This window comes from Somniosus microcephalus, chromosome 7 (assembly GCF_052327205.1).
Source record: "Somniosus microcephalus isolate GS21.2 chromosome 7, FLI_Smic_1.0, whole genome shotgun sequence".
Taxonomy (NCBI): domain Eukaryota; kingdom Metazoa; phylum Chordata; class Chondrichthyes; order Squaliformes; family Somniosidae; genus Somniosus; species Somniosus microcephalus.
In genome coordinates, this window is record NC_140993.1 from 156026499 (window position 1) to 156042511 (window position 16013).

The window sequence follows — 16013 nt, forward strand, 5'->3', positions numbered from 1 at the left end:
GAAAGTACTTATAAAACGTTTTTGGTAAATCTTATGTTATTTTTAAAAGAGATACTAACTTTTTAGAAGCTGGATTAGCAGATTTTGAGCTGGAAGTAGTTGAAGCAATGGCTGCCAGATCCCTGAGATGAAAACGATTAGTCCCGCCCACACACACACCGATTGGCCAACCATCAGGTGACTGAACTGTAGGTTTGGTCAATCATGACGGCACAGGATTGGTCGGCCTTGACGTCAGTCAATCAATGGTAATTAGCAGATAATGAGTTTAATTTTGAAGGTTTTTTGTATAACGCGCGAACAATTTTTGTCCGACCGAAAAGTAAATACGCTTACGACCGTCCTGGAATGGTAAGCTTTTTTTGGATGTAACGCACGTGTAGGTACGCTCTATAACTTTTGAGTGTATAGCCGGACAGACACACCGAAGGACAGACAGACAAATAGACAGACAGACAGACAGGTCAATCCTTTTATATATATATAGATAGATGAGTATATGGTGATGGGCCTTCTTAGCCTTTGCCAATGCTGCTCTGTATCAATTAGAAGATCTGCTAGAATTAGCAGTGAATGACTCTTCTTCCAACTTTCCTTCCCTCACAATGCAAAAGAAAAGCCTGGTTTCTGCTAGAAGCCTCGCCGAGATGATTGAAATGGATAATTCAGCATGCATGAAATTGTAGAAGCACCCACATGTTCGAAAACTCCATGTAACAATGTACTGTCTTTCAGTGAGCTCCCTCATGCTCCCTTAGGTGTTAGACATGGCTCGGTGGTAGCCTCTGAATCAGAAGGTTGTGTGTTGAAGTCCCACTGCAGAGGCTTGAGCACAACATTTAGGCTGACACTCCAGCACAGTACTGAGGGAGCGCTGCACTGTCAGAGGTGCCTTCTTTCAGATGAGATGTTAAACCGAGGTCCCGTCTGCGCTCTCAGGTGGACATAAACAATCCCATGGCACTATTTCGAAGGTGAGCAGGAGAGTTCTCTCCGTTGTCCAGGCCAATATTTATCCCTCAACCAACAGCACTAGAACCGATTATCTGGTCATTATTACTTTGCTGTTTGTGGGATCTTGCTGTGCAAAAATTGGCTGCCTCGTTTCCTACATTACAATAGTGACTACACTTCAAAGGTACTTTATTGGTTGTAAATCGCTTTGGGAAGTCCTGAGGTTGTGAAAGGCACTACAGAAATGCAAGTCTTCCAAATATTTCTGTCATTGCTCAGCACCATTCCACCCCTGAGTTTGAACTAAGCAAAACTAATTAAGCCAAGAAAATACTCATCAAGGGCATCACAGGCCCATAGCCTGCTCTTGTAGAACTTACATATATGATGTTTCACCGTATCAGTTAAACTGCATTCAAAATATTTTTTAAACATATGTAACTTTACTATGTATTCACTACTAGGCTATATAAGAACCTAATCACTTACCAAGGGTTCGTAAGAGAACAAATTGCATACCCAGTGCAAAAGGTCTCTCCTGATCTTCTACAGACCTAAAACAGAAAAGTATTTAATTAAATTTGTTCAATTATGCCATGAAAAATCATACTAGCGTTGAGAGCACAAGGACACTGTTTTGTACAGGCCATCTCTAATCCTCAAACTGACCGCACAGCCCCACAGAGGTGTTCATGCACAGCTACCGAAGGCTGTTTTTAAAAAAATCACATATTTCTCCTTTTTTTTGAAGTAAATCATTTCTCGCACCAATTTCCTTCTAATAAGGAGGGCAGGTGACCTGTTCCAAGGTCTCCATCATTCCTGCTTTATAGCTGAGGACAGGGGTGGGCAGGGAATATTTCCTCATTACTTGTTGGACAGTACTTCACCAATGCTTTAGTCCTTCCCTCTTTCCTCATCAAAGTAGAAGGGGGAACATAGTGTGCTGCTAACCCCTGGACACGCTGAAAGTAAAGGCAGAGATGTTTAAGCAGACTACATTTTAGTAAGAATGTCACTTACTGAAAATTAAATAACCCTGGGGCTGTTTATTTACCTATTATACCCGATGTGTGAGCAAGATAACTCATTTCCTATTTATCTCCCTTCAGTGCCACCTGGGACAAAAATGTATCCAAGCATTCATTTACAGCTGGGTGAGCGTGATCTAGTATCAGACAGCAACAATGTGGCTGGGAGTACAGAACTAAATTTAACTGTGCCGAAGTGACATACTAGATTAGAAATTGCAAAATCACATGCTCCAAGTAGCAATTCTGACAATTATTGGCATCTGAGTTTAAAAAAGAAAATTAGTGGGCACAAAACAAGTAAAAGATTAGAATATTCACTCTTGGGATGAGGGTGTTGCTGGGAAGGACACCCCTAGATGTCCTGTGTGGTGGTGGGCCTTCTGGTAGAGCAGCTTGATACAGTTGAGTGGCTCTCTAGGCCACTTCAGTTAAGAGTCAACAACATTGGTGTGGGACTGGCTTCACATATAGATCAGACCAGGTAAGGACAGCAGGTTTCCTTCCCTAAAGAACATTAGCGAACCAGCTGGATTTTTATGACAATCCGACAGTTTCATGGTCAATTTTTTTTACTGATAGCAGTTTTTCATTTCTAGATTTCCTAAACTGAATTCAAGTTGTCAATCTGCCATGGTGGGATGTGAACTCTGTTCTCTGGATTACACATCGAGTAGCATAGCCAGTAAACTACCATAGGTGGCCAACTGGAAGACTACACATCTGAGTGCCAGTTGTTATAGGGAATAATAAATACCGTAACTGTTGTTTAATAATAGAGGTGTTCAGGTGATATCAAGACCACAAGTGGGGTTTATGAATGTCATCATAACCAAAAGGCTAGACACAATCTTGAAATGACATAATTCTCAGATGTTAAATATATTGGGCTAGAAATTCAGTAGGCTTTGCGCCCAGTTTTCGCCCAAAGAGGGCTTTTGCGCCACTTGCTGAGCTTTCGCCGATATTCAGTGCTGCGGTAATGGCGGCGTTAGCCAGTAGCGCTGCGCCGCCACCGATGACGTCATCGGTGTGCGCAGTGCCCCGCTACCGGCCCGACCGCCATATTTAGTTGCGGCCGCCTCTTCCGCAGCGGTCGCAAACAGCGATCAGAAAACGGGGCCGTCCTGTAGCGTTAGTGGGGCGAGTTAAGGCGGAGGTGCGGTCGGCCGCTTTTTCGGCGGTCGCCTGCCCGCACCTCCTTCCCCGGCCTCCTCCACCGCCCCCACCCCCGCGGCATTGCTGGCTGTTTTCCGGGAGCCCGGCACTTCTCCGTGGTGCCGGGCTCATTTGCCGGCACTAGCAAGCGGCGATCTCGCTGTTGCAGGCACCTCCCCCTTAAGAGAGGGAGGAAGGCCTGCAGTACCGCAGCCTGCCGCTCCGCAGCGGGTGACGCTACGGCACCTAGCGCGCCGATATTCAGTTTCAGCGCCCCAAGCGGGGGCGCCGAAACCCTTGAATAGCGGCCGCCTTCGAGTTGGGGCGCTGAAACTGAATTTCCGGCAGGCGCAAGTGGCTCCGCGCGCAGCGGTACTTTCTGGGCGCGAGCGAGCTGGCCACCCCAAACTGAATTTCTAGGCCATTATGTACCAGGTAACTTCTCCTTTCAGCCACTGTGCTGTACCTGGAAGCTGTGTTAGATCATGACCTCATGGACTTGTTGCATATCAGCTATTAGAGACAACTTTTGTAGCATGTGGCTGCTATGCTTTTGTTGGTGACTAAGCTGCTTTCTCCTCAACATGAGATTTCTGTGGTTTTGTTTCTTTATGTTATTTTTCTTCCAGTAAACTGTTTCATAGCTATATTGTGGGTTCCATGGTAAGCAGCTAAGAGTATAGAAGGCAGGCGTTTAAAGAGAAGAGTAAACAGAGATTGTGTAGTCATTCACATTTACAGGGTAGTGTGTTTGATATGGTCTACATGGATTTTAGCCAGGCTTTTGACAAGGTCCCACACGGCAAACTGGTCAGAAAAGTAAAAGCCCATAGGATCCAAGGGAAAGTGGCAAGTGGATCCAAAATTGGCTCAGTGGCAGGAAGCAAAGGGAATTGGTCGACGGGTATTTTTGTGACTGGAAGGCTATTTCCAGTGGGGTTCCGCAGGGCTCGGTACTAAATCCCTTGCTTTTTGTGGTATATATCAATGATTTAGACTTCAATGTAGGGGGCATGATTAAGGAGTTTGCAGATGATACAAAAGTTGGCCGTGTGGTTGATAGTGAGGAAGTACACAGTAGACTGCAGGAAGATATCAATGGACTGGTCAGGTGGGCACAAAAGTGGCAAATGGAATTCAATCTGGAGAAGTGTGAGGTAATGCATTTGGGGAGGGCTAACACGGCAAGGAAATACACAATAAATGGTAGGATACTGAGAAATGTAAAGGAACAGAGAGACCTTGGAGTGCATGTCCACAGATCCCTGAAGGTAGCAGGACAGGTAGTTAAGAAGGCATACTTTCCTTTATTAGTCGAGGCACAGCAGGGAGGTTATGCTTGAACTGTATAAAACACTAGATAGGCCACAGCTAGAATACTGTGTACAGCTCTGGTCACCACATTACAGGAAAGATGTGATTGCACGAGAGAGGGTACAGAGGAGATTTATGAGGATAAGAGGATGTTGCCAGGACTGGAGAATTTTAGCTGTGAGGAAAGATTGGATAGGCTGGGGTTGTTTTCTTTGGAGCAGAGGAGGCTGAGGGGAGACGTAATTGAGGTGTATAAAATTATGAGGGGCATAGATAGAGTGGATTGGAAGGACCTATTTCCCTTAGCAGAGAGGTCAATAACCAGGGGGCATAGATTTAAAGTAATTGGTAGAAGGATTAGAGAGGAGTTGAGGAGAACATTTTTCACCCAGAGGGTGGCGTGGGTCTGGAACTCACTGCTTGAAAGAGTGGTAGACGCAGAAACCCTCATCGCATTTAAAAAGTACTTGGATATGAACTTGAAGTGCCGTAACCTACAAGGTTATGGTCCAAGAACTGAAAAGTGGGATTAGGCTGGATAGCTCTTTTTTGGCTGGCATAGACACGATGGGCCAAATGGCCTCCTTCTGTGCCGTTAATTTCTATGATTCTATGATAAGTCGAAGTGCCTAACAAACAGAGGAGTAACCCAAGTGAGGGGAATGGTTGTAGATATTGGAAGATGGAATGGGTACGATTATGGGTATGTGTCATGATTCCTTTCCAAAACTGTTGAATTGCTGTATTTATTGCTCTATAAATCTTATTTTAGGAACATTTGGTGGGGAACCAACATGGCTGCTGAAGGAGTTTAAAAATGACTTTTAAGGATATGATTATGTTTTGAATGTGGCCAGTGTTTTTGATTGGCTCAGATTTTACATTTACGAACAAGTAACCAATCAGCATGCATTTTGTGCTATGGATGCATCTGACATGTCAGCCATCCATACAGACAATGTTCCTGCTAATTTTTTGGGGTTGCACGGCCCATTCAAATATCCGCACATGCGCAGTTTTCCATTTAAAAGCCGCTGAGCGGCATGCACGGGACCTCCAGACCACTGCGCTGCCGTGCAGCTTAACGGGAATATTGCATACAAACAGGAAAATGGCAGTCACACGACGATCATCATGGCTAAAACACTTCTTCCCTACTACGCCCCCCCACACACACACACACACACACACACACCACCTCACACCTTCACACCTACCCTTGCAGCATGTAATCTCCATGTAATCAGGCAAAAAAAAACGGCCAAAAAGGGCAATAAATACTTTGTAAGATTCCTCTCCGACCCCCCTCAGGCAATGAAAACCAGTCCAGGAGATCACATGAACCAAGTATTACCTATACTTGGGAATGAATGGGTCAGACTCATGACGTACATAAACAAAGTTTCCACAGCACTTCCGGTGAAGTTGCACTAGCGGAGTGGAAGCAACTTCGAGGAAATTCATGGACATAAATTCACAAAAGGAGCAATAGCCTGTAGATTATAGAAACCTTAATGTTAGACAAGTTTTAGGATTGGGAAATACTTGCCCCTGTGTAAATCCTAGGTAATTATTTTTAAAAGAATTTCATGGTTAAGAATGAAATCTCAGTGACAGCAATCTTTAACAGGGCCCCGTATCATTCATTTCATGGCCGTGGTGGCGTTGAGTGACAGACAGCAGTGGGGTGTTCTTACTTCCTTGCTTCATAACACTGCAGTCAGTAGCAAATGTTTGCAGATGAGATCGTCATGAACAGAGTGACACACAGCTTGTTTGTTCCATTTAAAATGAGGCCTGGAAAGTTTACTTTAGTAGTTTTCTAAATGGATGCTGCTTGCTTCATGTCACATAATGACATCATTAAATGAGCATCACATTATCAGCACCATAAATTGAATTGACATGCCTGGTTGGCTCCATTCGGCTATAATGGGCTCTTACCTGAGTGTTACTATGATTACTGATGGCTGTGCGCAAGCTGTAATTAGTGTGACGATGAAGAGGAATATCAGAAAAGGGATCAGTGTATTGCACGTCCGCTCACACTTGCCAGACACTGCATAGCCATTCTCGTTCAGATAGGTTTTCACAATAACCAATCGGAGCTGATTTCTCTGTCCGACTGTAGGCGGGGTTATCACCTGCCGACTTTGAACACAGGCACAGTCAGTGTAGTTCCTCATCTGCAAAAACATATTTGATACTCAGGAAGGAGCACTGCTTGAAATTAATTAAAGTCTACTTTCAGCCACTGCAAGAATTCTTGAGTCAGCTATTGCACAAGGCAGTGCCACTCCTAATAAGGCTGCTTTATAATATAATTCAACTCCTTTCCTACAAAACACATCCATGGCAGTAGGCCAATTTCTTAAGAAAATAATAGAAACTATTGACATTGTTTAGATGTAAAAAAAAAAGCTCCATTACCAGAGGGATATCCACTGCTACACTACATCTGTTAATAGTTATTCTCCTTTACACTACACCAATCAGTGGTTAACCTTCTTACACTACGTCAGTAGTTACTCCCCTTTACACTACATCAGTTAGTAGTTATTCATTTTTACACTAGACCAGGCAGTAGTTATTCCCTTTACACTATACCAGTCAGTAGGTATTCCCCTTTACACTGCATCATTGAATGAGCTAAAGGCAGTACTCTCACAGATCACCACCTGACAGGATCTCCAGATAAAAGAAAACCAATATCCAGTTACAGTTCAGAGAGCAATGTAAGAAAGGTTACTACAGCATAAAAGAGATGGTATATGAGTATTACGTCTATCAGCCAACCTTTGAACTGGCAACTGGCTTACTACGCAACTTCTAGATCCAGGATCTAAAACTAGACATCTCTGCAGACTCGTGCTCAATTTCCAGGTGTTCAATAGTTATAAGTACAGAGGAACAGGAGTAGGCCGGTCAGCCGCTCAAGCCTGTTCCACCATTCAATTAGATCATGGCTGATCTGTATCCTAACTCTATCCACCTACCTTGGCTCCATATCCCTTAATACCCTTGTCTAGCAAAAATCTATCGATCTCAGACTTAAAATGATTAATTGAGCTAGCATCCACTGCTTTTTGTGGGAGATAGTGCCACACTTCTAGCACCCTTTGCGTGGAGAAATGTTTCCTAACTTCTCTCCTGAATGGCCTGACTCTGATTTTAAGGTCTTAGACTCCGCCACCAGCAGAAAACATTTCTCTCTCTCTACCCTATCAATTCCTTTCAAAATCCTAAAAACCCCAATCAAATCACCCCTTAACCTTCTATATTCTGTGGAATGCAAGCCTAGTTTATGTAATTTCTCCTCATGATCTAACCCTTGGAGCCCTGGTAACATTCTGGTGAATCTGTGCTGCACTCCTTCCAAGGCCAATTTATCCTTTCTAAGGTGTGGTGTCCAGAACTGCACACAGTGCTCCAGATGTGGTCTAACCAGGCAAAACTCTATAAAACTTTATATTCTAGCCCTCTAGTTATAAAGGCTAAGATTCCATTAGCCATTTTGATTATTTTTTTGTTCCTGACTACTACATTTTAGTGATTTGTGTGAATCCCTAAATCTCTTTGGACCTCCACTGTTCCTAGCATGTTACCATTTAAAAAATACTTGGATCTATCCTTTATTGATCCAAAATTGATGACCTCACACATACCTGTGTTGAAATCCATCTGCCAGAATTTTGCCCACTCACTTAATCTATCCTTGTCTCTGTAATTTTATGCTCCCGTCTACACTACTTACTTTGCCACCAATCTTCGTGTCATCAGCAAACTTGGATATATGGCTCTCTATTGCGTTATCTAAGTCATTAATACATATAGTGAATAGTTGAGGCCCCAGCAAAGACCCTTGTGGAACACCACCAGTCACTTCCTTCCAATTACCCCATCTCTCTGTCTTCTACTGCCTAACCAATCTCCTAACCAGATCAATAATTTGCCTTCAATTTCATGAGCTTTAATTTTAATTAACAATCTCTTATGTGGAACCTTATTGAATGCCTCTGGGAGTCCATATTAAATATATCCATAGACATTCCCCTGTCTACTACTTTAGTTACTTCCTCAAAAAACGCTATTAGATTCATCAGACATGACCTACCCTTTACAAATCCATGTAAGCTCTCTAATCAGCTCAAATTTCTCTAAGTGCTCAGTCACTCGTTCCTTAATTTATAGATTTCAATAATTTCCCACAACAGATGTTAGATTAACAGGTCTCTAATTTCCTGGTTTCTCTCTCTCACCTTTCTTAAGAAGTTAAATGGAGTCAAAGTTGGTGCTGCAACCATATTCTATTGTGTTGTCTTTACTTTTGTATTATAGAGGTTTATAGTGTCTCAACGTAAGTATTACACCAGTCTTTTATCATAGCAATGCTTAGAAGTCAGTATCCATTGAATGGATAGCTTGAATTCTTGCTATAATTTTAATTTGATGGTTTAGTGATACTTTGTAGCTTTAATATTAATTTTTATTTCCACTTACTTCAATGGAAATGAAAATCGGGGGAGACGTAAAACGGGCTGCCAATTCGCCATCGCCTGTTTTATACTATTGCTGTGTGGTAAAAGTTATCAATTTTGCTACTCACCCCTGTGCTTTCATTGAAGATGTTTGAGCAGCCAGCCAAGCAAGGACTGAAGTACGTGATCCCATCTGATCCACAGACAGGCTCATACTCATGGATTCTGCACCCACAGTTAACATTGCAGCCACCCGTTAGATTTCTGTGTGCCATTGTAAGCGAAGGGCTGAAAGGAAAACAAAAAGAGCTGTTTCTGCCATCATTCCTTCTAAAAAAAAACTGAGCTTGCTCTCTCATTATGCCTTTCAAATACAGTGATAGCAATCAAGGATTTTTTTTTTGCTGACAGTAGAGCGGTTTAGGCAGACGTTAGTGACCTCCACGTGAATCTATGCCCAGGGTTGCTAAGTACCAGTTAAGTATTCTGGAGGTCATGTAAAGGACAAAGTAATATTAAGGAAAGTATATTTCAATCATTTCATTTTTCCCTTTCTATGCCAATTGGTGTAAGCTTTTATTTTTGCTTTAGCACTATCAGTGGAGATTTAATAAAGGTTTTTAAAATTATGAACAGTTTTGATAGTGAATAAGGAAAGACTATTTCCTCTGGTTGGGGGAGTCAGTGCTGAAGAGTATTCAATTGAAAATAATCACTAACAGTGAAGAGAGGTTAGGCAGAGGGTTATCAGAGTTTGAATGCTTTGCCACAGGAAGAGATTGAGGCAGAGACCATGACATTTTTTGAAATGAAATTTGGATAAATATTTGAAGCTGAGGAAGATATATGGCTATATGGAGAAAGCAGGGCAGCGGGATTCATTTTGCATTAAACTTATATGATTCTGTTTGATGCTTTTAGAAGAAGGGATGTCAAGCAAGTCAGATTGTGTGAAAGATGCTCTGTGCCCACCCACTAGCAATTGCAGACAGAGGTGATCGGACTTTGCTTTGGCAGACAGTACATGCAGAGGCTCCCTTGACCAAAGGAAGCTGGAACACCTGACCTGATGACACCACTAGGATATCTGAATGAATGCCTAACTATAATGTTGAATACTTCCTCATAAGCACTACTCCCAGAATCTTGAGCCAGAATGTGCAGTGAGTAATAACGGTGAACTAACAGCATTCGCCGTTATTACCCCTTTGAAACTGACCGCAACTTCAGGATGTAGCACATGCAAATCTAAATGTGGAAATCCTGAAGCTGCAGTCAGTCATTCACTGCTCCAACACTGGCTGCGACGTGCCCCCACCCCCATAGCCAGCAATCAGTGTAATCAGTGAAATCAGTGAAACTGATGAAAACTTGGGCATTTCTGCGGTAATATCACTGTAAATACCCCATTAAATGTTAAGCCTTGTTGGACTAAGTGTAACTGGGGTTTTAACAGCGTATTGACTGCTAAACAAACGTTATGGCCCTGAAAAACTAATTTTAATTTTGTGGAGTGTCAAATTTCTCCATTATGATAAAAATTACAATTTTTAAGAAACCTTTTAGAAAAAAAAATTGTTCATGAAATTTCAGGTTCTACCTTATCCCCATGTGAGAGCCCCAATTTTTGTTTTGCTTTCTGTAACATTTTTAAAATGTCTGGATAAAAGCAGCTTCTCATTTCTTGGTTTCCTGTCTGTGAGAACTCTGTAATGTGATTGGCTGCTTAGACAGCTTGTTGACATCACAGCAGCATCGTACTAGGGAATTCCCACTACAGAACACTTGAACGTTGAAAAAGGCAAACCGGGGGCAGTGGCGAACGCAAATTCCAGGCCATTATATTTTAGTGCCAATGTAATGAATAAAGGAATGCTATGGTTATCACAAGCCAGCATAGCCTGATTGGTTGCACATGTCAACATGCCACCAACCATTTCTGCAGACCTGACAATGACCATGGGGAATGGTCAGTATCTGGGTCAGCCTAAACCACATATAGCTACCAGACAGCATTGGTATGACACATTCAGTGTCAGTAATGGTCGATTGTGGCCTGAAACATGGCTCTACCTCTTGAGAAGCATGCTGCAATATTAACCTATGGGAATGGTGCCGTGGAGTGGCACAAAGGAACACTGTCCTTGAAAACACCTCATGCGGCATCTCTTCCACTTCAGCAGCCATCACAGTGATTTGCAGACTCATGCCTGCACCTTCAATTATTTCAATTTTCCCTTGCACCTTCAGCTTTGGCAAAGAATGGGTTGAGATGCCTTTTGAGCCAGATCTTCCTGAATTTGTACCCTACTGTGACATTCTCCTTTAATTGTCCCAATTCCTTTAAGGTTCACTTAAGGTAATTTTCCACTCCCACCTTTAGGGGCCAATTTCAACTGTGCCCCCCACCCCCGGCATAAACAGGAGGGCAGTGGTTTGAAAATGACGTTAGGTCATGCCCTGTTTATTCTGGTCTCTGACCACTACCATGGGACCTTTACATGGGTGGCTGGAGCACCCGCCTGTATTAGGCAGGAAGCCCATTTAATATGCAAAGCGGGGTCCAAATACTTAGGACCCCAATTGCAATTTTGAGGTACAAATGGGCAGAACTTGCCTGATCCATGCAAATAAATTCCAGGACTAAAAATAGCTTAGATCTGCCTGACCACCTGCAATTTGACAAGTGTTAAAATGGCCCCTTAATGTGATCCCTACATTCATCGAATCTGCAACTGAAGCTGTGCTAATGAGCTGACCACAGAATATTGGGTGTAAGCGGTCCATCTACATTTGGGTTGCTCTAAAACCCACCAATATCCATTCTGGCATAAATGATACCAAAAATGGAAAATATGATGAGGCCAAAGTTCTCTGTGGGTCATCAAACCTAGCTGTTTATTTGCCCCATAATTGGGAGCAAGGTTTTGTTTATTTCTGCCCATATTTATAAATAAATCAAGCCATTAAATAGATTCAGACATTTTTATTTAATAGGAAGAGCGTCATTCAGAACACAGGGCCTCATTGTTTTAATAAGAGACTCAATATTTGCCAGAGTTTGAAGTCTGTCATCAGCTGATGCCACTTTGCAGAATAATCTGCATGATGATCATGTTTATCCTTGCTGTAATGAATGTGCAACAACCGCTGAATAAAACACAGGCGCAGCACTGTCAATTCTCTACATCAAACCATAGTTTTCTAATAAAAATAGCCTAAAAACTGTAGTTTAAATTGACATTATAAATATAACAAAAACACTTTACATATTTCATGCTATATAACCGGTATGTGACCTGTTTTGGTCACACACAGTGTGAAATTGGACTTTGGCAGTTGTGTGAACTGGGTGATAGTGAATCGGCGGCTCGTTTTACAATGTGCCCAATTTTCTTTTCGTTTGAAGTCAATGGGAAAGAAAATCATGTGCGGTGTAAAACGGATTGCCGATTCACTATCGCCCATGTTGGGCTACCGCCAAGGACCAATTTCACCCTTACAGGGCTTTTACAATCACAAAAAAGGCCAAAACATAAAGTAAGATCATTCTTACCCTGTGGTATATGGTATATTAATGCCCCCAAGGTTAATGCTTTCACAGCCAACAATGAAGAGCGTAGAGAAGCACAACAAAGAAACCCCACTGCAGATCATAGCAAGCTTAGCTGATTCTCGTGCACCAAGCTTGAGCTTTTTAATAATGTAGCCCCCTAGGATAATGCCAACACCAGCACTGGGAACAATGATCACACCTGAAATTAAATCAGAGCACTAGCTTACAAATGATTCACTGAACAGAAAACCGCACTTCATACAGCAACTCTAAAACTCTAAGTGTGTGTGATTTGTGTTTGCTAGCACCATAGTTTACTGCATTTAATCCCAGACAATTTATACATAAAATATGTATTTTTATGTGCACATTACGTGCCTACATTGCTTAAATGTTGGAATATAAAGACCATAGGGTGGATTAGATCATTCAGTATTATATTGATACTGTGCCCCTTAGTGTGATCCCTATATTCATTGAATCTGCAACTGAAGCTATGCTAATGAGCCTTTTCCATTTTTGAATGAATTTCTGTCACATTTATGATAGACTTCAATTTTTCACCCAATTCTTAAGTGGCAGCTTTAGAATTCTTTGGAACGTCATTTTGAAAATTTGAATAGCATTACCTATCTTCCAACTTTATTGTATGGTATCTGTGCAGGGGAATCAAGGGTAATGGGGGTCGGGCAGCAAAGTGAAGTTGAGGTCGAAGATCAGCCATGATCTTATTGAATGGCGGAGCAGGCTCGAGGGGCCGTATGGCCTACTCCTGCTCCTAATTCTTATGTTCTTATGTGCCTAAACAACTGAAGTAAAATCTGCTTCTGTGTGTACTCTCTGGGTCAGAGTGAGATCCGTCTTGTTTCAATTACAACAACTTGCATTTCTATAGTACTATTTTAATTGCTAAAATTTCCCACAGTTCTTCACAGATAGGGCTAAGGAAAATGGATACTGATTATGGAAGGAAGAGTTTAGGAGCCGTGACTGAAAGCTTGGCTTTTGAGTCAGCCTGTTCTGTTTGGGTTATCGGGTCAGCAGGGGCTGCATGGTATTGGTAGGGATGATTCTGTGGAGGCGAGGCAGCAAAACAACCTAGATTTCCAGGGAGCGGACTTATTTTCCAATTAAAATCAATTTATCTTGATTATTAAAAAATTCCAAATGCTGTAGCATATAGTTCTGACCACCGAGTTTGTCAGGAAATATGAATGCAGTCAAGCTAGGCTGAGTGAACAAACAGGAGGGCAAAACACTCTATAAAGGAATCAAAAAAAACATTAAAAAGTGAGGAAAAGCACAAAATTGTAAACTAAAAATTACATACAGAGGAAATAATTTAACTGGACGTTCTGAAGAAGTTCACAAATGAAGCACAAAGCCATCCCATGACCAGATTATATAATTATAGCATGACAAGTTTACGAAAGAAAGAAAAGACTTGCATTTCTATAGCGCCTTTCACATCCTCAGGGTGTCCCAAAGCGCTTTACAGCCAATTAAGTACATCTGAAGTGTAGTCACTGTTGTAATATAGGAACCACGGCAGCCAATTTGCCCATAGCAAGGTCCACAAACAGCAATGTGATAATGATTAGTTCAGGGATAAATATTGGCCAGGACACCAGGGTGAACTCCCCTCCTCGTCTTCAAAATATTACAATGGCACCTTTTACGTCCATCTGAGAAGACAGATGGAGCCTCAGTTTAACGTGTCATCCAAAAGACAGCACCTCTGACTATGCAATAGATTTTGTGCTTAAGTTTACATAGGCAAAACTCGTCTTTAATGTGGACATAGGTATTTATAACGGGAAAAGGTTGCACAAAAAGTATTACAAAATTGTGACAAGAAGTGTATGCAAATGGAATATTTTTAATACATTATATCCATATTATATTGATAGATATATAGGGAGTAACGTCAAACTTTTTTCTCATTTACAGCAAGTTATGAGGGACCTGGGTGACTGCATTAGCTCATTTGGTAACCTCACACCATGCTGCTGATACCTGTAATTTACTGAAGGATGGCCTTCAGCTCCAAATACGAACACCTCCCTTGATGCACCTCTTGCCGCAGGACTGTTAGCATCAAAGGGCGCAATGTTACCCACATGTCTTACTGTGCTACTGTGAACAACTAGTCCACTTTTCTGTCACCACCACAACTTCCAGAGACTGCGGGCCTTGAAGAGCTACTGCCTTTCTGGGTATTACACTTGCCAGCCAAGTGTGCTATTGGCCAAGCTCCATGGTAAGCCTTTTATGTGTAATTATTCAAATTAGGGGAGAGATTCCTGTCGCAAAATTTGGCACAGCCTGCTCCATACTACGACATGTGTGTCTCTACCACATGCTAGCACAATCCCATTTTTGCCTTTGGTATAAAACCATAGCTCATGTTGCTTGCTTTTCTTGTGTGCAGTTTTGGTCGCCTTATCTGAGGAAGGATGTTCTTGCCATGGAAGGAGTTCAGCGAAGATTAACCAGGCTGATACCTGGGATGGCAGGAATGACGTATGAGGAGAGATTGGGTCAATTGGGCTTATACTCGCTGGAGTTTAGAAGAATGAGAGGGGATCTCATTGAAACTTATAAAATTCTGACAGGACTGGACAGACTAGATGCAGGAAGGATGTTCCCGATGGTTGGGGAGTCCAGAACCAGGGGTCACAGTCTAAGGATAAGGGGTAAGCCATTTAGGACAGAAATGAGGAGGAATTTCTTCACCCAGAGAGTGGTGAACCTGTGGAATTCTCTACCACAGTAGGCAGTAGAGGCCAATTCATTAAATATATTCAAGAAGGAGTTGGATATATTTCTTAAGGCTAAAGTGATCAAAGGATATGGGGAGAAAGCAGGGACAGGGTACTGAATTTGGATGATCAGCCATGATCGCATTGAATGGCGGAGCAGGCTCGAGGGGCCGAATGGCCTACTCCTGCTCCTATCTTCTATGTTTCCCCTCTCTGCGAATCTGTATTGTAAATAAATTGTAAGAAGACGACGGAGCATAAAGTAAGGTGTGATGAGGGCAAACTATTGACAGTTCTGCACCACTGGACAGCTCACCAGGGGACCCTGGTTCATATCCCATGACATTCGAACTCTGACTTCTTGTTTCAGTTAGTTACAGCTGAGTCATCCAGCAAAGGAACTCTAAGCAGATGGTTCCTTCCCACACCCTTCAAGTGGGTTTAGAGATAGGCTGGATCAAAGAGAAGTAACCATGAAGTGATCTGTGAGTTGGACTGTTGCACTCTCACAAGAAAGTCAGCTGAATATAGGGAATTGGAGGGGCTATAGGAGAAACATTACACAGAAAACGAATAAGGCATTGTAATTTATTTTTATGTATGTATAATTTTACTGTCTAAAACATATGCTCATTAGGCAGGCAAAACAAAGATATTAAATTGAATTATTGTTTCAAATCACAATTACCTCAGGTATACTGAGATTCATTACTAAAACTTGGTTTCAGTATATGCTAATGTTGAGTTTAGATTATTGATG

At 42.1% G+C, this 16013-nt stretch overlaps 1 protein-coding gene across 1 annotated transcript in view; it reads right to left on the reverse strand.

Annotated features, from left to right (window-relative positions):
• Positions 1 to 16013, reverse strand: part of slco5a1 (solute carrier organic anion transporter family member 5A1) — a 398244-nt gene that overhangs the window by 19661 nt on the left and 362570 nt on the right. Inside the window, exons 5-8 of the mRNA XM_085993128.1 lie at positions 12492 to 12690; positions 9064 to 9223; positions 6402 to 6643; positions 1444 to 1508 (exon numbers count right to left, since the gene is read on the reverse strand). Of these exons, the coding sequence (XP_085849254.1) occupies positions 1444 to 1508; positions 6402 to 6643; positions 9064 to 9223; positions 12492 to 12690 (666 nt within the window). The remainder of the gene's footprint in view (positions 1 to 1443; positions 1509 to 6401; positions 6644 to 9063; positions 9224 to 12491; positions 12691 to 16013) is intronic.